Source organism: Phocoena sinus, chromosome 14 (genome assembly GCF_008692025.1).
Source record: "Phocoena sinus isolate mPhoSin1 chromosome 14, mPhoSin1.pri, whole genome shotgun sequence".
In the NCBI taxonomy this organism is placed as follows: Eukaryota; Metazoa; Chordata; class Mammalia; order Artiodactyla; family Phocoenidae; genus Phocoena; species Phocoena sinus.
This window is the reverse complement of record NC_045776.1, coordinates 80,169,659-80,189,790: the sequence shown is the minus strand read 5'-3', so window position 1 is coordinate 80,189,790 and position 20,132 is coordinate 80,169,659. Positions and strand designations below refer to the sequence as shown.

General features: G+C 43.4%; 2 protein-coding genes across 8 annotated transcripts in view; one reads left to right on the top strand and one right to left on the bottom strand.

Annotated features, from left to right (window-relative positions):
• The window catches only part of BRAP (BRCA1 associated protein), a 37,553-nt gene extending 29,547 nt beyond the window's left edge, over positions 1-8,006 (bottom strand). Inside the window, exons 1-5 of one of the 4 annotated variants that reach the window (XM_032602826.1) lie at positions 7,686-8,006; positions 5,804-5,891; positions 5,499-5,660; positions 4,632-4,830; positions 3,281-3,470 (exon numbers count right to left, since the gene is read on the bottom strand). In XM_032602826.1, coding sequence (XP_032458717.1) covers positions 3,281-3,470; positions 4,632-4,830; positions 5,499-5,652 — 543 coding nt within the window. In that variant the 5' untranslated portion in view covers positions 5,653-5,660; positions 5,804-5,891; positions 7,686-8,006. Of the gene's footprint in view, positions 1-3,280; positions 3,471-4,631; positions 4,831-5,498; positions 5,892-7,685 lie in introns of all 4 variants that reach the window. The other 3 variants (XM_032602824.1, XM_032602823.1, XM_032602825.1) reach the window with 3 other exon arrangements.
• Positions 8,007-8,041: 35 nt separating this feature from the next.
• The window catches only part of ACAD10 (acyl-CoA dehydrogenase family member 10), a 49,203-nt gene continuing 37,112 nt past the window's right edge, over positions 8,042-20,132 (top strand). For 2 of the 4 annotated variants that reach the window (XM_032603596.1, XM_032603600.1), the window contains exons 1-4: positions 8,042-8,142; positions 12,630-12,829; positions 16,730-16,878; positions 18,280-18,474. In XM_032603596.1, the coding sequence (XP_032459487.1) occupies positions 12,643-12,829; positions 16,730-16,878; positions 18,280-18,474 (531 nt within the window). In that variant the 5' untranslated portion in view covers positions 8,042-8,142; positions 12,630-12,642. Of the gene's footprint in view, positions 8,143-11,783; positions 12,041-12,629; positions 12,830-16,729; positions 16,879-18,279; positions 18,475-20,132 lie in introns of those variants that run through there. The other 2 variants (XM_032603599.1, XM_032603597.1) reach the window with 2 other exon arrangements.

Genomic DNA, 20,132 nt, shown 5'->3' with positions numbered 1-20,132 from the left:
GTAAGAATATAGTTATGTGCCCAGGCCATGGAGTCAGGCTGCCTGTGTTTGAATCATAACTTGGACACTTACTAGCTATGTAGCCTTGGGCAAGTGTCTCACTCATGTCTGTTTCCTCAATTTTAAAATATGAAAATAATGATACCTACCTTATGGCATAACTGAGAGGACTCGAGGAGCTAATGCATGAAAAGCACTTAGCACAGGCTTGACATCTAGTAAGTTACTCAGGAGTTGGTGATATTGAGTCTATTCTCATTAGGGCCCAATATTAATTCAACAACTTCAAGTCTTATACCAGGAGGGTAATTTTAGGCCTTAGAAAATCCCTGATAGGATGAGCCTTAGACCCTAAGATCTAGCATTACAGATAAACAATACAACTCACGATACCAAGGTCAAGGGTTCTATCCTCACAGAGCGCTCAGAAAGCTGTATCACAGTCTCAGAAAACATGTGTCAACTTAAGCAACCTGCACTTGGTCCAAAGACAGAGATGGAGAGACAATGCAGTAGTACAAAGAAAATCCATTAACAGTAGCAGAAAATTTCCACAGCACTAACTGCAGACTGTGAAGGGCAGCATGTGCTACAGGGAAGTTTGTGGGTTTACTAGACAAGTTAGTGCTGTGGGCTTAATACACTTCAGACTAAAAAAAAGTCTAATATGTTCTTAAACATTTTTCCCCAGTCTCTTTCTGTGACTTTCCCTGTGTTACTTATCACCCTTGCTTGCTCGATAGAAGCTATAAGTAAAATACTGCCATTACACAATTTTTTTGGCAAAAAGTGAATATCTTCCCTTCCCCACACTTTCATCCCACTCCTGCTGGAAGAGGACTACACCCTAGGGATTAAAAGTGAGGGCTCAAATCCCAGCTCAGTCACTTATTTCTAGCTGTATAACCCTGGCAAAATCACTAACCTCTCTCCGTAGTCAGTTTCCTCACTTGTAAAACTAGGATAACAACAGTAGGGCTGTAGTGAGGATTACATCAGCTAATGCACATCAAGCACTTAGCAGAGTGAATGGTACAGAATAAGCGGTCAATAAAGGTTGCATGTTATCATCAATACCCTTATTATTAGATTCAAAAAGATTTAAAATACCACTTGCCCATTATTTGGAAAGTTCTTCAGCAACCTTGGAAGGTCTTCTGACAGTCAGTGAAAGCAGCTGTGAGGTGCTTTTCAGTTCTCAATGTCAACTTGTGAACTCTAAGCTTACAGAACCATTGAAACACGTTTTAAATGTCTCTCTCAAATGTGTGGTGCTTGTAAAGGTTAAAGATAACAACTGTGTACCCTCTTGTACACGGAATTCCACACTAAGCGTTCTTTCTTGGTGGCCTGCTGAACAGGTACAAATATAATCCAACTCATTTCTCTTTTTTGTGTGTGTGTCCATGTGGCATGCAGGATCTTAGTTCCCTAACCAGGGATTGAACCTGCACCCCCTGTAGTGGAAGTGCGGAGGCTTAACTACTGGACCGCCAGGGAAGCCCCGAACTCTTATTTCTCTTAATTCTGTTCCCACGGCCAATGAATGGCTGCTACTGCTGTCAACTCTGCGTTTTTGAAATGAGGAGATGACAAGTGGGCCTTGTGTCATGGGCTTCCTATTACCCACAAATCTTGGTGATTGGTCAGAGGCAATGGCAAGTGACCCTAAAGGCACACTCATTTCTTTGCCAATCTGCAAGTTGTAACTGTCTATCTGGGGCAAATTCAGGAAGACTGTTTATCAATGAGGTGAGAAAGAAGTAACTTGGACAGAGCTGCATTTCAAAACCTAATGAGGGCTTCCCTGGTGGCACAGTGGTTGAGAGTCCGCCTGCCGATGAAGGGGACACGGGTTCGTGCCCCGGTCTGGGAAGATGCCACATGCCGCGGAGCGGCTGGGCCCGTGAGCCACATTTACTGAGCCTGCGTGTCTGGAGCCTGTGCTCCGCAACGAGAGAGGCCGCGATAGTGAGAGGCCCGCGCACTGCGATGAAGAGTGGCCCCCGCTTGCCACAACTAGAGAAAGCACAGAAACAAAGACCCAACACAGCCATAAATAAACAAATGAAGCAAACTGTCAACAAGTAAAAATAAACACTATTATAAAAAAAAAAAAAAAACCAAATTGAATGAAACCTATGGATAAGGTAGCCAGCCCTTTAATAACCTGGATAACACCTAAAGCTTACCTCATTTTTATATTCACATAGAAACATGAATACTCCTAAGAATAAAAACCAAGAGAATATCTTTCTAACATCTTTAGAACTGAGGCGCATGCAAAATGATGCTTAATGCAACAAGTGAAACGGACTGGATGGCAAAACCTTCCTAAGTCAAAAACTCTGTTATAACGTGCAAATACTTTTAAAAGCTGAAAATATCACCATTCTTTCAGTGTTTGTCTCTCTATCGCAGTGATTTCCAATTAGAACTCTAAAGCATCTTTTGCAACTTCCCTGGTGGTGCAGTGGTTAAGAATCCACCTGCCAATGCAGGGGACACAGATTCAAGCCCTGGTCCAGGAAGATCCCACATGCCGAGGAGCAACTAAGCCCACGAGCCACAACTACTGAGCCTGCACTCTAGAGCCCGTGAGCCACAACTACTGAGCCCACGTGCCACAACTAATGAAGCCTGCGCACCTAGAGCCCATGCTCCACAACAAGAGAAGCCACTGCAACGAGAAGTCCGCGCACCGCAAAGGAGAGTAGCCCCAGTTTGCTGCAACTAGAGAAAGCATGTGTGCAGCTACGAAGACCTTACACTTTATGCGCCAAAAATAAATAACTAGATAAAATACATTAAAAAAAAAAAAGACCTCTAAAGCACCTTTAACGATGCAAGGAGTGTCACAAAACCCCTCCTGTCACCAAAATTTTTTTTAAAATTGATTTTATTTTCTAAAATGTTCCAAAGAATATCTACTAAAAAGAGGATGATACAAGCAGGGGCAGTTTTATAAAGGCAAATAATAATACAGGATTAACTTCAGAAAGTTTGGGAACTCTTGTTCTACTGGAATGGTTACTACTGGATAAACAAACACACACAACCCTAGATTTCATACTCAATCCGGTTTATAAAAAAGAGCAGGTATGAATTAGAACAGCGTGTCTGCTGATGAATTTAGAAATATTTCTAGAATTACAACAATACTCTAGAACATATCAAGACTCTGAAGTGCAAAATGCAGTAAATCACACACGGCTAGTATCAAACAGTTTCAAAATCACAGTTTCTGTGGCAAAGAGACTTTTAATATCTTAACTTTTACCTGTGCACTAAACTTTATCAGCACCATATACTGATTTGGAGTAGAGTCTCTGATGATTTTCATTTGTTCAATTACTTCATTAAATGGGGCGACAAACTTCATAAGGTCATGACTGGTCATTGTAGCAGGGACTGTGAGAATACACAGCATGGCACTGCGCCTCACATCTTCTTTTAAGGAGGTCATCTTACTAATAAGACAATAATTAGACTGTCTTGAATAGATGAGGTATAGTTAGTGCAAACAACACTAAGTACACAACTTTTATGTCCAAGAAAAAAAGTGTAATGCTTTATAAATCAAGTTAAACAGCTTGTTATTTTACCTGAAAATACACACTACATGGGTAAATGCAGAATCCCTTAAACATACCTGCAGTGGAATTTAAGGTAAGCTTTGAAATGTTCTACATTATACCCAGCACTGATATTTTTAATCTTCAGTTAAAGGCTTGTTATGGTTATAAATCTCCATCAGGCAAATCTGCAGTTTGTGTTTTGCTCTCATTAGTTTTCTAGTAAGAACTATCCTTAGATAATGTAGAAGCACAACTCAAACTACAGTCTTCTCTCAAAGGGTCTCAAAGAAAGAGCTCAAAATATAGGAAGGAAAATTCTGAACCATAAGAATGTGACTCTGAAGATTACAGAAAGTGTTGCTGGGTTGGAATAGCTGGAATTGAGGGGAAAGAAAAACCTCCCACGATGCAATTTGCTTTTGAAATGCTGCAAACTCACTTCAATAGCTGTGATCCAAAATGGCTCCCCGAGTATTCTGCTTCCCATTGGGAACCTAGCAGACAAGTTAGGACAAGGACAGCCTTTAAAGAGATCAGCTACCAATTATCCAAGGAGCTGGTGGCCCAGCTTGTAGACTAGCAAAACCCTTCCTTTCCTTTGGCCTCCAGCAAGCCTTGATTGGACCACAGAAAGGGGTAAAATGACGTGATGAAATTGCAACCCATTATGTGACTTCTTAGCAGCTTCTTTAGTAAAGACTTGGTGGGAACATGAGTCTACAATGATGTTATGGATCATCTAGAATTTTTCTTTTCTTTTCTTTTTTATCTTCCTTCCTTTCAATTTCCCAATCACCTGCATGCCTACCTTCTTAGGGAATATTTTCCTAGGTATTTTCTCAAGTGAATCTACACAATTCTTTCCTAAGAAGCTTTGACCCAATGTATGAGATTTAACCATATATAAAACATCTAAGAATTCTTTAACACACAGTATATGAAAGTACTATCCCTTTGAAGCTTAAAATACCCACTTCCCTTCAGGGCAAGAGATTTTTCTCTGCCCTGTGGCAAAAAAACAGACAAACTCAAAAGAGAAAAGGATTTTCTTACTTTGTCTTGTATAGATGCATAATACCGTGAACTATTTCAACGGAGGGGTTTCCACTGAAGAACGAAATCTGGTCTGGAAGTTGTTTGGATGGAGAATCAGGAGCAGTGTTTACGCCTTCTTTACTTTGATCTTTACTTCTCTGTGCAGTGGGGGATGCTTCTGAAGACTTCCTGTCTTCCATTGTAGCTTTCAGCTCATCTTTCACAAACCAAAAATTGGATTATAAACTGATAGGAAATATGCTGAAGGACTCTAATCAGATGAAAACTTTGAGTAGAAGAATAAACTTTGGAAGAGAAATTGTAATGTACTGCACTAAGAACTACATTCACAGAACAGCAGAACTGTAGCGGCAACTCAGCTAGGAAGTGCTCTTCACCCGCCCCCCCGCCCCAAATGTCATTAACACCCTCAGAGACTCAACAGTGGCCTTTACATTTAGAAGTACCATAATAAGGCAGGTGTCTTCCATCGTGCACTCCTAAGTGGGATAAATATTCAGGGCTGTGAAGTTCGAAAACCAAACCTACCGGTTCTCCACTCTGGAGATGCAATACACTTCCATTCCCCTGGATGGAATGAGCTGGCAGAGCAGGGAGAGTCACAACACGTTTACCCGATTTCAACATGATCTGCCCCTGACCTATGTGGTAAGTAGCTCTCCTCACTGAGCAGAGCTGTCAACCTAGCTTGTTAGGATTGATTTAGGAGAAATATTTAGAGAAGCTGAAATGCAGCCTAATGACCTCATGTAAGGCACAAAGGCGTAAAAGATAAAAGTAGGTTTCATTGAACACTGCGTATAAAACAGGCAACTGTGGGTTTAGGTTACAAAAGATAGTCTTCTCGGGTTTTAGGAAGCATACCTGGGTTGGCCTTCATGGTCTCAATGATCATATCTGTCATTTCTCGATGGCCAAGATGCTGATGTATGATCGCTGCTTTCTCCCCTGGTGATTTCCCTTCTAAACAGGCTACAGCTGAAGCTAGTGTCTTCTTTTTGATCTCCTCATCAGACATTTCCCCAACTAAAGAACACATGAATGATTAATACCTGATAATAAAACAAGCTCCTTTCTACTCTCAATGTATCCATCCATAGGTTTTCCTTTTCTCTCTGCTGCCCTCCCCCAAGACTGTAAGATGCCTTTGCAGTGGCCATCTCACTCACCTCTGGGGCTCCTGCAGTGCCTGACAGTCAATTAATGCCCGGTGCAATAAACTCAGCAATGCAGGACTGCTCTAGTGAAAACCATGCGCTTTAAAGCAAATGAACGAGATAAAAGCTTTGAGAGTGATTATGCTCAGATGAACCAACATTTTAGTAACACTTGTAGAGTGAAACTGTGTGTTGAGCCCCAAATGAAGGCATCAAGTCCACTAATAAACAAAACTTTAAAAAACTTTTGGGGGTAGTCGTCTTAAACACCCTTATGCTATCATGCCCTGGAAATCCATGATCATTGTCTTAAATCACTAAAACACACAAAAATGGAAAAGGAATTTGGAAACTCGACTGGAATATCCTTAATATAGGCTCTATCAGAACAGAGATCAGGCCTGTTTTGCCCGTCACTGTATCCCTTGCACTTACAGTGCCTACCACACATTGGAAGCTCTTTAAAGATCTGTTGAATAAATTAATGAATCAATGACTGACCCATGCAGGAGTGTATATGTGGTCTATGTCAATTTAGTTGACTTTCAGAACTCAGTAGCCTATTAAATCACATTCAATCTTTAATTTGCAGCTTCAAAACTCACATACTCAGGGAAGTTTCCAATGACACCATCCCTACCAGCCCCAGGCCCCTTCCCCAAACCAAACACATACTCTTGTAATAGCTTTCCAAACTCTTTTTTCTTTTCATTCACCACATTTGTCACAGCTGTAATTCTACATTTATTATTTTTTAAATTAATTAATTAATTAATTAATTTTTGGCTGCGCTGGGTCTTTGTTGCTGCGTGCAGGCTTTCTGTAGTTGTGGCGAGGGGGGGCTGCGGGCGTCTCATCGCGGTGGCTTCTCTTGCTGAGGCGCACAGGCTCTAGAGCACAGGCTCAGTAGTTGTGGCGCACGGGCTTAGCTGTTCCGCGGCATGTGGGATCTTTAACGACCAGGGCTACGAACCCGTGTCCCCTGCACTGGCAGGCGGATTCTTTTAACCACTGCGCCACCAGGGAAGTCCCTACATTTATTTTGTAATCATTTACTTCATCTGTCTCCATGAACTGAACTGCTGGTGCCATTAAAGCAAGGACCACATCTCTTTCCGCACACAACTAAAGCTCCAACAGAGAGTGAACATTCAAAAACTATTTCTTGAACGAATGTTGTTGTTAGGTAATTGTTGGAGGTCCAAAGAGCAGAGCCACACCTGCATTCCCCACTGAGGTGGCTGTGTGGCTGGGAATGAAGAGCTCATACTCTCAAGTCCAGCTCTCCGAGGTAGAATACCCATTTTGCCACTGACAGATGATCGTGGGCAAGTCACTTAATCCCTGGGCTTCAGCTTCGCAGTTCTGTAAAAGGGTCATACACCCATCTAACTAATAGAGTTATATGAAGATAATTAGAAACAGTGCACACGAAGTGTTTAGCACAGTGCTCGGACACCAGAAGTGTACACGTTTTAATTACAAGTATAACTCTTGCTACAGGGCGCTTAAATAGTCTTTCAAAGAGGAACGATTTAATTAAACCAGGGGCCGTCAGCGAGCTGGGGATTCCGTCTTTGCCTTCACAAAACGTAGAGGAAACCAACTCGCACAACTCGGCCCCAACCCAGGGCGGAGAGGGCGACGCGCCAAATATAAACAGAGTCCCGATGAGGAGGCACCAGGAAGGAGGGACCGGGAAAGGCTTCCCAGAGGTGACATCTGGGAAGACCTCTTAAGGATGGAGGAAATGAGAGGGATCCCAACCACCTCTCGGCTTCCTCTTGAGGCGAAAGCCCTCGTCGCGGCCCTTCCTCGGACCCGGACTCTTGGAGGACGAGCCCCCGGGGCCCAGGCGCGGGCTACGGGGGAGGCGGCAAGGCCGCGGACTCACCAGCGGCGCTGAAGCCGAAGCCGGCGGGGACCGGCGAGTGTTCTGCGAGCTCCAGGCGGATGACAACCAGTGACACACTCATAGGGCAGGCGCTGGTCGGCGCGAGCCCCAGCGGGCTCAGGCGAGGCTGGGAGACGAGCCTTGAGGCCGAGCGGCCTGGGGCGGGCAGCGCCGCCGCCGCGCCTCAGCTCCGCCGCAACCGCCTCAACAGCAGCGGGTCCGCGTGCCACCCTCGGAGCCACAACACCCTCCGCTTCCGCCTCCCGGCCGCCGTCCCTGACCCGCGAGGTTACGCATGCTCGAATCAGCGCGCCCTCTGATTGGGTGCGGAGGCAGGCACGTGACTGGCGTGTCTGCGGGGAGGTGCTCCTGCGCCCTGAGAGACGGAATCTCAAAGAGTTCGTGGAGGTGGCACGTCACTGGGATACCGGAAGCTGGGCCCCGAGTAGGGGAATCGGTGGGTGTGCGACCAGACCCGAGTTAGCTTATCTGAGAGACCTCGCCCTCATCCCAGCCCATCTGACGGCGAGGGGTCTTTGGCTCCGCGAGGTCTCCGAATGGTCCGTGGAACCCGCGCCCTGCAGAGAGCTCTAGCCTCTTTTTGTCCTGTTTGATCTCTCGCTCTAGCTGTAGGCAGGGTTGCTTTGTGTCAGCCACCCTTTACAGACAGGTGCGCTGAGGCTCAGAGAGGTGAATACGCTTCTCTGAGGACCCATCGGGAGTCGGGATTCGATTGCAGGGTTTCTGATTCTCTTAAGGTAGGGCGGTGGACTGGTTAAGCGCCCAGAGCTGGAGATACATCTGGGGGTGAATGAGATGAACACGCAGTTCCTGTTATTATTGAGTAGACCCTGTTCACCTGTTTTGTGACCTTGAGTTAGATTTTGCGTAAAATTGGGATAATATCCCTATACAGCTGTGATGATGAAATGAGTAGAGCCTGTGGCTCTATTTACACCAGTTTTTCTGAGAGACAGCATTCTTTCCAGTACCTCAGACTGCCTTTAGCATGTAGACAGGGAGAGCCACAGTCAATACATATATGGCACATATGTGACAGAACGCTGTTCTAGGTATATGCTACCATTACATGTAAGGTGTGTTACAGCACGTCGTTGACGTGTAGGTGTGTGGACTGTATATGCATATAATGTGACCAAATGATATTTATAGCTTGTGACTGCACCCTATGAATTAGTTTCAGTATACACTATTTATATCAGTGTTTCTCAACCTCTGCACTATTAACATTATTGGACTCGATATTTCTTTGGGGTGTGTGTATGTCCTATGCATTATAGGATATTTAGCAGTATCCCTGCCCTGACCCACTAGATACCAGTAGCATGTCCCAAGGGGTGACTACCAAAAATGTCTCCAGACCTTCCCAAACGTCCCGTTGGAGCCAAAATTGCCCCCACTGACCGTCTGATTTTTGTGAAACTGCATATGCCATTTGCACCTGCTATATGCATATAATATATGAGACCTCATGAAGTTTTTAAAAATTATTATTATTTAAAAATTTCTTTGGCCACGCCACTTGGCATGTGGGATCATAGTTCCCCAACCAGGGATCAAACCCGTGCCCCCTACAGTGGAAGTGTGGAGTCTTAACCACTGGACCTCCAGGGAAGTCCCTTATGTGAACTTTTTAATAGTATATTACAGTAGTAGATAACATTTAATGGTGTGCCAGGTACTAGCTTGAGTGCTTTACATACATTATCTTATGTAATCGTAACAGCAACTTCATGAGACAGGTAGTATAATTGTTCCATTTTAACGGAAGAGGAACCTGAGGCTCAGAGAGAGCCACTTGCTCAGGATCTCACACTTAGCAAGTGGCAGAGCTAGACTTTGAACCCAGGCAATCTGATTGCAGAGCCAACACTCAATCTCTACTAAACTATCTCTTTAATATGTGGAAACATACACTACGTGTGCATATTTATGAAAGCATAATTTAGGTAGCAAATCTGCATCGTCATACTGATCTCATTCTGAGAGACAGAGAGAAGACATATTCTTTACGGTAGAGGAGGAAAATGCCAGTTGCAGAGAACTAGAATTATTCTCTAGAGATGGGAAAATTGGGCTTGTTACACTTCTTTGTGGCTGCCAATCACTATGCCTGCCCCCTATGTTCCCCTATTTTCTTTTTTTTTTCAATCTTTAAATTTTATTTATTTATTTTTGGCTGCATTGGGTCTTCCTTGCTGCGCACGGGCTTTCTCTAGTTGCGGCGAGCGGGGGCTACTCTTCTTTGTGGGGCACGGGCTTCTCATTGCAGTGACTTCTCTTCTTGCGGAGCATGGGCTCTAGGCACGTGGGCTTCAGTAGTTGTGGTACGTGGACTCAGTAGTTGTGGCTCTCGGGCTCTAGAGTGCAGGCTAAGTAGTTGTGGCACACAGGCTTAGTTGCTCTGTGCCGTGTGGGATCTTCCCGGACCAGGGCTGAACCCGTGTCCCCTGCATTGGCAGGCGGATTCTTAACCACTGTGCCACCAAGCGAGGTTACCCCCTATTTTCTGAATCATCCAGTTTATTCATCCTTCCAACTCATGTTTCTACTGAGCATGTGTTATGTGTCTAGACACCATGCTAGGTCCTAGGGGATGGATATACAAAGATGAAGTAAGATAGGCCTTTCCTTAAGGAGCTGATAAGTAGAGGAGCACATAGAGTTGAAAACAGGAACTGTGTGATGGGGTAAGTGCCCTAGTGAAGGTATGGAGAAGAAACAATGAGAGTGAAAAAAAAAAAGTAGTTTCAGAATCTTCCAGGAAAAAGAAAGACTAGCCTCTCTAGAGGAGGTAAAGCTGAGGCTGTGATGTAAAAAAGAGTGTAAATTTACCATCAGATAAACAGGTGAAGACATTCCAGTCAGTGGGCATGTACCACGGAGGTACCAGGAGGTATGAGAAATCACAGCGATAACCTGCTCCAAAGAGAGCATTGGGAAGTGGCTAGAACAGAACTATCATCTCTAGTTGGAAGGAAGAAGCAAGGTAGTCGTGGGAGCGTTGCCCACTTATCCATTAGCAGAATTATGAGGAGGACAGTGTCCTCAATGAGGATGAAAGTCAGCCCTTTAGGTCCAGAGACAGATTTCATCTCTGTTAAGCCCTCACAGAGAATGTGTTGACACTTTCAGGAGCCTATAAATAAATTTCTCCTTCCTCCACTAACTTTGGCCATGGCATAGGTAAAACCCAAAATGCAAATCAGTCTTTACATTTTTCATTTCAGCATTCATGCCCCAATCCAGCAAATTTCCAATTACGTAAGAAGCACATTATATTATCTTGAACATTTGCTTCTTAAAAATCCTTTCTTTAGGTGGCTGTCTGGCCAGATACAGTTATTTGATACCTTAATAAAGAATGGCGTCACGAATACTTCTAAGAAAAAAAGAAAAAGAATCCTTTCTTTAGGGACTTCCCTGGTGGTCCAGTGGTTAAGACTTGGCGCTCCCAATACAGGGGGCCGTGTTGGATCCCTGGTCAGGGAACTAGATCCCGCATGCCGGCGCTAAAATTTCTGCATGTCACAACGAAGATCCCACATGCAGCGCAGCCAAATAAATAAATAAATAATTTTTAAAAATGAATCCTTTCTTTAGGATCTTACAGAGTTTATTTAGTCCTTATGGTGGCACTGAAGTGACTCCCATGAACAGGCAGGCTGTCTTACCAACCTGTTTTGCTCTAACTTTCTTCTTAGTAAGCTTTTTAACCATAGACATCGCATGAGAAGCTTTAAGATTTTCAAGTGGAACTGACTGCAAATAGAATTTGGTTTAATTATTTTGTTTTTTTCCCAGGTTTTTATTTCAGACTTACAGAAAAGTTGAAGCATAGTACAGTGATCTCTCATATACCCTTCATCGTGTACCCTTCACCAAGACTGATTAATTACTAACATTTTGCCACATTTGATTTATGTCTATACATGTTTAAATATCTATATACACGTGTACCTGTTATGTGTATTTTGGTTTTTTTCCCGATCTTTTGGAAAGTAAGTTTAGAAAAGAGGCAATGGAGAACAATCAGAAGGACATCGCCCTGCTCTGTAGGAGGGGTGATGGTGTGGTGGCATCGCGAGCGCTAGGAGGAGGTGGGTACAGGGCATCCTGCTCATTGGTCTCTTCTGGTAGCCAGAAGAGGTTTCATGAAGGAAGTGACAGGTAAACTACAGCCTAAAGGACAATTTGCAGTTAGCCACGTAACAGATGGAAGGGAGCATTCAGGCCAAGGAAACACCATACCCGAAGGCCTGGAAGCAGGAGGAAAGCATCACGTGTTTGAGGAAGCTGCCGTGGACCTGAGTGTCCCGATCACCCAGGTTAAGGTGAAATACGAGGGAGAGCTGCGGCTGAAAGGGGAGAGGCAGAACTCAGAGGGCCTTTTCAGGCAGGTTAAGGAACTGAGAGTTTATCTTGAGGACAGTGGGGGGCCACTGGAGGTTTTAAATGGGGTTAGGATATGATCAAATTTGCAATCTTGAATGATAACTGGTTGAAGTGTGAAGAAAGAATGAGGTTTGAGAAGAGGCAGGGGGACCAGTTAAGGGGCCGTTGCAAAGGTCCATGGTTGAGATCACGCAGTGAGAGTGGAGAGAGGTAGATGGAGAGCTTCGGGAGGAAGGATGGGCCGCGCACAGCACCCGGAGCAGAGGTGTCTGGCTGGAGGACTGAGGGAAGTCGGGGTGAATCCAGTTTTCCAGCTTGGGCGGCTGGGAGAACGGTGGAGCCCTTTCCTGAGCCAAGGAACTTAGGCAAGGAGTGGTCAGGGAGGGCGGAGATCCTGCGTTCCTCTCGGGCGGTGTCTGAAGCGCTGGTTGGAGGTCAGAGGAGGTGTGCAGGTGCCACCCTGAGCACCAGGGTGGAGGTCTGCTTGGAGGCAGTGACGGCAAACTATGTCCTGTGCCTTCTCCGCAGCCTCGGCCCCAACATGTGCCTAAGGTGGCTTTTGCAGTCTGCGCAGCTTCAGCGGGCTTGGAGGGTGGTCTTCGGGAAACATGGCCAGGGCAGGCACCAGGGAGCCTGGCGATGGACACATTCTGGAGGCGGCACCTACAGAGCAGTGATTTTTGACATGGGCGGAGTTCTCATTCCTTCTCCAGGGAGAGTGGCTGCAGGTGAGCTCTTCATTCTACTTCACCTTTGGAGACTGTGGTGGGTAGGGGTGGGGGAAAGGAGGGTGGTGAGGGGAGATGGCAGTGTGTCCCAGTGGGAGCTATACTTGCTCTTCATCAAATTCCAAGCAACAGTTAGTGGCTGAGTATCTTGGGCAAATTATTTAACTGCTCTGAGTCTTAGTTTCCTCATCATTAAATTACGGCTGATGATAGTACCTACCTCTTTGGGGTTGGAGGAGGGTTAAGTGAGATTATTCATGGAGGGCACTTGATTAGCAGGGTGAGTGCTTGGCTCATCTGAAATTCTCAATAAACGATGAGCTGCTATTGTTGTTAATGTTATTGGTGGAATTTAACTACCTTTCCCTGAGAACTACTTCTGAATCCTGACATCCTCTCTGCCCGCCCCGCCACCCCCACCCCGTCCCCGCTTTGATCATAGCCTTTCCTTTTCCACCAACCTCCCTTCTAAACCTGCTTTTGCTACTACAAGATCAAGCCTCTAGGCTCTGATCCTTCCTTTTTCAGCCCCTCCTGGTATTACCTTTTTACCCGCTCAGTTCAACTGACTTAAGTGTGATTTGTTTGGCGTGAAGTGTTAGAAAACCTAACAAAACAGTGACTGCACCAAGACTGAAGTTAATTTCTTTTGCACATGAAAGTCCAGGTATGTGTCTGGGCCAGTGTGTTGCTCTGTGATGGCAGCGCCCTGGGCTCTTTTCATTGTGTTGCTGTGCTATGAGTGCACTTCATTTCTACTTTCACCATGTGGGTCAGGCTTGGCTGCCTCACTTTCTGCCATCACATCCCATTCCCAACCAGCAGGAAGGAAAAAGGACCAAACAGCTGTCCCTGTTCTTTTCACTTACTGTGGTTGCTGACTGGGCAGTTTTCTATGCTAAATCAACCCAACTTCAGGTTTTCTGTGCCCCTGGTTGCAAAATTATCCAGCTCTGCTAACTGGTTAGGTGAGCTCCTTTTTTTTTTTTTAGCTCCAGCTGCAGTTGAGCCCTCAGCCTCTCTATTCCTCCACTCATATTCCTCTTGCATTCATTACAGGGCTGTTCCAAACTCCGCCCAGAGCCATCATACTTCCCCAGACCAAACCTTCATACTTGGAAGACAGCCAAGTCTCCTTTTACAGAGAACATAAAGATTACTTGGCAGGAATTTTGTCAGCTTTCTCCAGAACATCTTGAGAACCTATTCACTCCTTCCCACTGCCACTGCCTCTACACAAATTAGATTCCTAAATTCTCCCGCCTGCACTGGCACATCAGCCTCCTAACTCCTAACTCTACCTCTGGCCTTCTGGGTTTTGCACACAATGCCTGGAGCTGCCCTTCTGAAACACACATCTTATCCCTTCCCTCTCTTGCTTCAAATCCTTGAGTGCCTGCATTTTTTCACTTAGGTTAAAACCAGAAGCTTTACCTGGTTCCAGGGCCTCTCACAACCAGCTCTCATGTCCTCTTGTCACACCATTTCCTATGTATGCCCACATTTCAGCTACCTTGGACTACCTGATGCTCTTTAAACTTGTCAAATGTATTTATACTCCTGTGCCTTTGCAAGTTCTGTTCTCTCTGATCAGAGCTACCCTTCCCTGCCTCCTCTGCCTTTTCAAATCCTGCTCATACTTTTAAATGGTATGTTATTCAGCAGTGCCTGGAATCTTTGGAGCACTTAGTAAGTCTTGTGGTTGTTGTTATTATTGACTTGTGTTTTTATTTTATATTTATAATGTTTTTGCCATGCCAAAATTTTCACTTTTGATGTCATCAAAATCATCTGTGTTTTTCTTTATGGCTTGCATGTTATGAGACTAGGCTAAGGAAGTCGTTTCTTTCTTCACGTTCATAAAGACGTTGCATATTGTTTTCTAACTTTTAGAGGGTTTTTTTTTTCTGATTTGGGTATTTAGTCTGTTGGGAATTCATTTTTGTAATGGTGAGAAATGGATTTAATTAAATTTTTTCTATACAGAAACTCAGTTATGCCAACCTCATTATTAAATAGTTGGTGCTGAAAGGATATTTTTAAAAATACAAAGATATGCTGTATAGCACAGGGAACTCTCCTTCACTTTGCTGTATAGTAAAAACTGGGAACTCTTCCTTCACTTTGCTGTATAGTAGAAACTAACACAACATTGTAAAACAACTTACCCCAATAAAAAATAAATAACTAAATAAAAGTGCACCTAAAAAAATAGACAAATTTCTTACTGTCACCTCCACCCCTCTCTGGCCAGTCCTAGGCTTCATTGGTTATCATTGTGAAAAGTTTGTTTATCCTTCCAAAAATTGCCTATATATACATGAGTGAGTGTGTGTGTGTGTGTGTGTGTGTGTGTGTGTGTGTAAACTGTGTCTACATAGATTGGGTCATACTGTACACACTGTTATGTACCTTTCCTTTTTTCTGACCCAGTAGAATATCTTGCCAAATTTTCCACATCAGTAGGCATAGGTCTAGTTAAGGGATTAGCAAACTATTTCTGTCAAGGGCACTAGATGGGCTTCACGAGCCACACAGTCTCTGTATGACTTTACTATTGGAGCCAGCAACAGCCATAGACACTAGTAAACAAGTAGGTGTGGTTGTGCTCCAATAAAACTTTATTTACAAAAACAGATGGGAGACAGATTTGGCCCCCAGGCCATAATTTGCCAACCCTTGGCCTAGTTTATACATTTTAACATCTATGAGGTATTCCATCATATGGATGTACCATGGTTGATTTAACAAGCCCTTTAGTAACATGCATGTAAGTTTCTAGTTTTTATTGTGAGCAGTTCTGCACAACAGCTGTGTACATAATCTTTGCTTACTTTTATAAATATATCTGTGGGAGAAATTCCTGGAAGCAGAATTACTACATCAAATGTAAATGTGTATTTAAAATGTTGCACTCCATAGAGGTTGTATTTGTTTACACCCCCATCAACAGCATACGAGAGTGCCCCTTTCCTTGCATGCTTGCCAGCTCTAAGATCCTAAAAAATGCTCTAACTTTAGTTCTAAAATTAAAGATGTATTATTATTATTATTTGGATTCAGTTTTAAAAGTCCTGTTGTTCTCAAAAGACATACTGAATTGGTCATATTGGTGATTTCTGAAGAATGGGATTGCTTTGTCATTTAACTTTCTTTTTTATACCTTTCTACATTGGCTGAAATATTTTCAATGCACAGGTACTGCATTAAACAAAAGATATGTGCTAATGTATATTATTGATATATCTTAGATATAATTATGAATGCTGTATACATTTTTGCACCATAGCAGGTATATTATACAAAGAGAAAACACCCTTGTACAAGAAAAAGTAACCCCTATCCCAGTGTTCCCAGTATACACAATAATAATCCATCCACTGCCTTAGCTCTTTATGGACAGAATTTTGTTCTTTATTTCTCAAAGACAGCGCCCCCACAGGTGAATGTTTCAGTGTGCCAGCTACACTGCTCTGAAGGATTACTACGGTTTACAAAATGAAGGCCTTGTCTTGGAGTGCTGTCAGAATCTGCTTTATTCCCTAATGCACTTCCTTACCATGTGCCAGGACTGTGTGAGTGACCTAATACATATGAACCAGCCAATGAGAGACCAGGGAAGAAAATTCGTACTGCAGTGTCCAGAGTCATCTCAAGGTGGTGGTACGGACCTGACGCTTGGCACCAGTGTCCCCTCAGTTACACAGATTATTATTGCTGTTCCTTTGGAGGTCCAAGCTGAGATTTTCCATTTCCTGAATTTGTCTGAATTCCCAATGGAACCCACTAGGCACCACAGTGATGCCACAGGAACTTGTATGGTACTTCCCCTGCTCCCCAAACCCCAGCTGTTTGTCCATATATTACTGTTTCACTTACCATATGTTTTACTTCCGGTAGAATGGGAGGTACAGAATCATATCCCTTCCGGAACTATATTGAAGGCCTTGATCTCAGGTGGCGTAAATGGGCCCTGGATGAAATTTATGAGAGCAGAGATAACAACAGATGATTTCCTACAAGAATTTGGGAGACTTTGCTCTGAAATTGTGAGTGATAAACATACTTGAATTTCCATATCCTTTTTGCCTAGAATAGTGGATGCAACACTTATCCATTAAGTTGGTTAAACTAAAAATAAAGAAGGGAAAACCTAATAACCTGTTATAAGATTTTAAGCTATTTCTTCCATCCCCAGGTGCTCAATTTTAACTACACGAATGAAAAAGTAAAAATATTACGTACTAAGCCTCTCCATCAGTTACTGCTCATCTGAAGCTGGAGTTGTATAATGGCTTTGATCAGAAAGCTTGTTTAATGCAGTAATAACATTGAGCCTTTCTCTGGAAAGGCTCTGCATTCTAAGCTCTTTATTTGTATTAACTCATGTACGTTCACAATAACCCTGCTACAATATAATTTAAGATATAATAAAGTTCTGTGGATAGATGGTGGTTTTGGTTACATAACAGTCAATGTACTTAATATCACCCAAAGTGGTTAAAATAGTAAATTTGATGTTATGTGTTTTTACCTCAATTTTAAATAAATGAATAAATATTTAAATATATGTATAGAAAACATTCTGCTAAGTGACAGAAAGAAGCCAACCCAAAAGACCACATATTGTATGATTCCACTTATTTGAAATATCTAGAACAGGGAAATCTATAGAAACAGAAAATAGAGTTATTTTCTAGGACTGGGAGTATTGGGGTGTGGGGGGGGAATGGGTAACGACTGCTAATGGGTATGGGATTTCTTTTCAGGGTGACGAAAATGTTCTAAAACGGATTGTGTTGATAGTTGCACAACTTTGTGAAGATATTAAAAAGCGTTGAATTTTACAGTTTAAATGGGTCACTTGGGTGGTATGTGAATTGTATTTCAATAAAGCTGTTGTAAAATGTGCGTGTGTATCAGAATAGCAGACTTGGCCTTGCAGATTTTGAAACATGATAAAATAAGAGTTTTCAAAACCCACAGAGGTTGAATTTAAAAACACAAAAATTGATCAGAAACTGACACTCAGTTCGTAATGGTGAAGTTGAGGCAATGCAGAATCATCAAATGTCTCTGGATCATTAAAAATTAAGTTACATCTGCTTAATACACTTATAGAATTTAATGTACCTCTTAGGGTCTTCTGAATCTTTTTAAAATTGACAATGAGTGAGTGAAATAAAGAACTCATTTAACTGGAATACTGATATAAATAGCTCCATTCCCTAACCACTGTAACTCTAATTCTAAGCCACTTTTTACAACCTTATATACAAAGTTCTGCACAAGGGCTGAGGGAGGGAATTCCTTTTGGCAGCAAGCCAAAGGCCCGGGGTCCTACACCAGGTAGTGGTAGGAAGCCAGGAATATGTGTTTTTCTGTGTCGGTGACAAGCTGTTCTTACTCTTAATGATGGCTGGTTCTCCTCTCCCCTCCCCCATTCTTAGTCAAAGACCTCCGTGCCCCTGAACTCCTTTTTCTCTCTGCTGACCAGTGAGCGAGTGGCAAAGCCGTTCCCAGTGATGACTGAGGCCATAACTCAGATTCGGGCTAAAGGCCTTCAGACTGCAGTCTTGAGCAATAATTTTTATCTTCCCAATGGGAAGAGCTTTCTGCCCCTGGACCGGAAACAGTTTGATGTGGTAAGTGATCCGGAATAATCCGAATCAAGTCTGTGTCCTTGCTGCAGGATGCAGGATTAGTGCTGCCTCTCAGTAGGTCTGGAGTAAATGGGTTTTTATTCACACACTTGACTCAGTTAGGACTAAATATAACAGGTGGGAAGCAAGACTTGTAAAATATCACTGAGCTCTCAGCAAGGTCAGTCATTTATGGGCTTTGATAACTGATTGAAACCTCAGCTTTCAAGACTCCCTTTCATTCTGGAGTTGAACCTTAGTCATCAGATAACACATGCACTTTCGTCAGCCCTCACCTCTTAACGGGCCCTTTGACCTTTTCTCTTCAAAGACCAACCCCATTGCCCTCTATTTCTATGGCATTAATCCTTAGACCAGTGCTGTGCAAACAAACCCACTGCAGTAAGGGAAATGTCCAGTATGGTTGCTACTAGTCACATACGGCTGTTAAACACTTGAAATGTGGCTAGTGGCCCTGAGGAATTCTATTTCATTTCAACTTAAATGTAAATAATCACATATGGCTAGTGGCTACCGTATGGGACAGCACATGAAGGGCTAGACTATGAAAGTACCTGAGAAGATTCTGAGTCAGGAGATGGTCTTCTGTGCCAGGAGGTTACTTCTGTGAAAGACTCCCCATTTCCCTAAGAGAAAGTACATCGTTTTCCTGGGACAGATATGAATTACTGAATTATTGACTTGCCTAAACTTCATTCAGTTGGAAAACACGTTCTCATTAAGCAGTGACTGTGTGCCGGGCACTGGCTAGGCATGAGGGGATACTGTGTTCAGTGTGACGGACACAAGCCCTGCCCTCTGGAACATGCATTTGCCATATTTCAGGTTGTCAGTTGCTACATGTGGCTAGTGGCTACTGTGTCGGACAGGACAGTATAGCATTTCCATCATTGTAGAAAGTCCTATTGGATAGTGCTATTTTAGAACGTAAAATCTAGTTGGATTGACAGGCAGAAAATTCAGAGCACAAATATGGGAAATGAACGACCCAACCTAATGCTCTTTTCACCTCCCACCTCCTCATTCCTCCTGTACAAAGCCAGTCAGAGATAGAGTTCTTTTCCCTCTGCACAGCTGCCTGGCTCCTTGCCCACTTTAATTGTTGGTTTCCCCGCTTGTCCACAGCACAGCCCTCCTCCAAGCATCCTCCCCTTCTGGTGCTCAGGGACCTCAGCCGGATTTGAATCCTGTCTTGCAGCTTGCTATAAGCAGCAGTAGCTTTGATTCTCTGAACCTCGGTTTCTTCACCTGTAGTTCAGCAGTAGGAATTTTCTTTGTTGAGGGTAGCTGTGTGGATCCCAGAGTATAATGCATGCAAAGCACTTTACAGAGTGCCTGGCAGATAGGTAAGTATGCAATACGTTGTAATTATTTTCAGAAATTCCTTCCCTCCAGTGTGGCTATGGGGATATATCTTCATCTGGACAAAATCAGTTGGCCAGGCTCGTATTGGGCCCTTCAACTATGTAGGGACTTGTGAGCTTCTTTAAAACAATGGACTTGTTTATTCAGGCTTCACAGGCTCTCTGGCGTGTGCTCTTCAGATCCATTTTCATATTCTATGTCTGCAGGAAACCTGGAGTTTTGAAAATCTGTTTCCTCAAGAGCAAGGGTTTACATTTTTGTTCTCTAAAGCTATA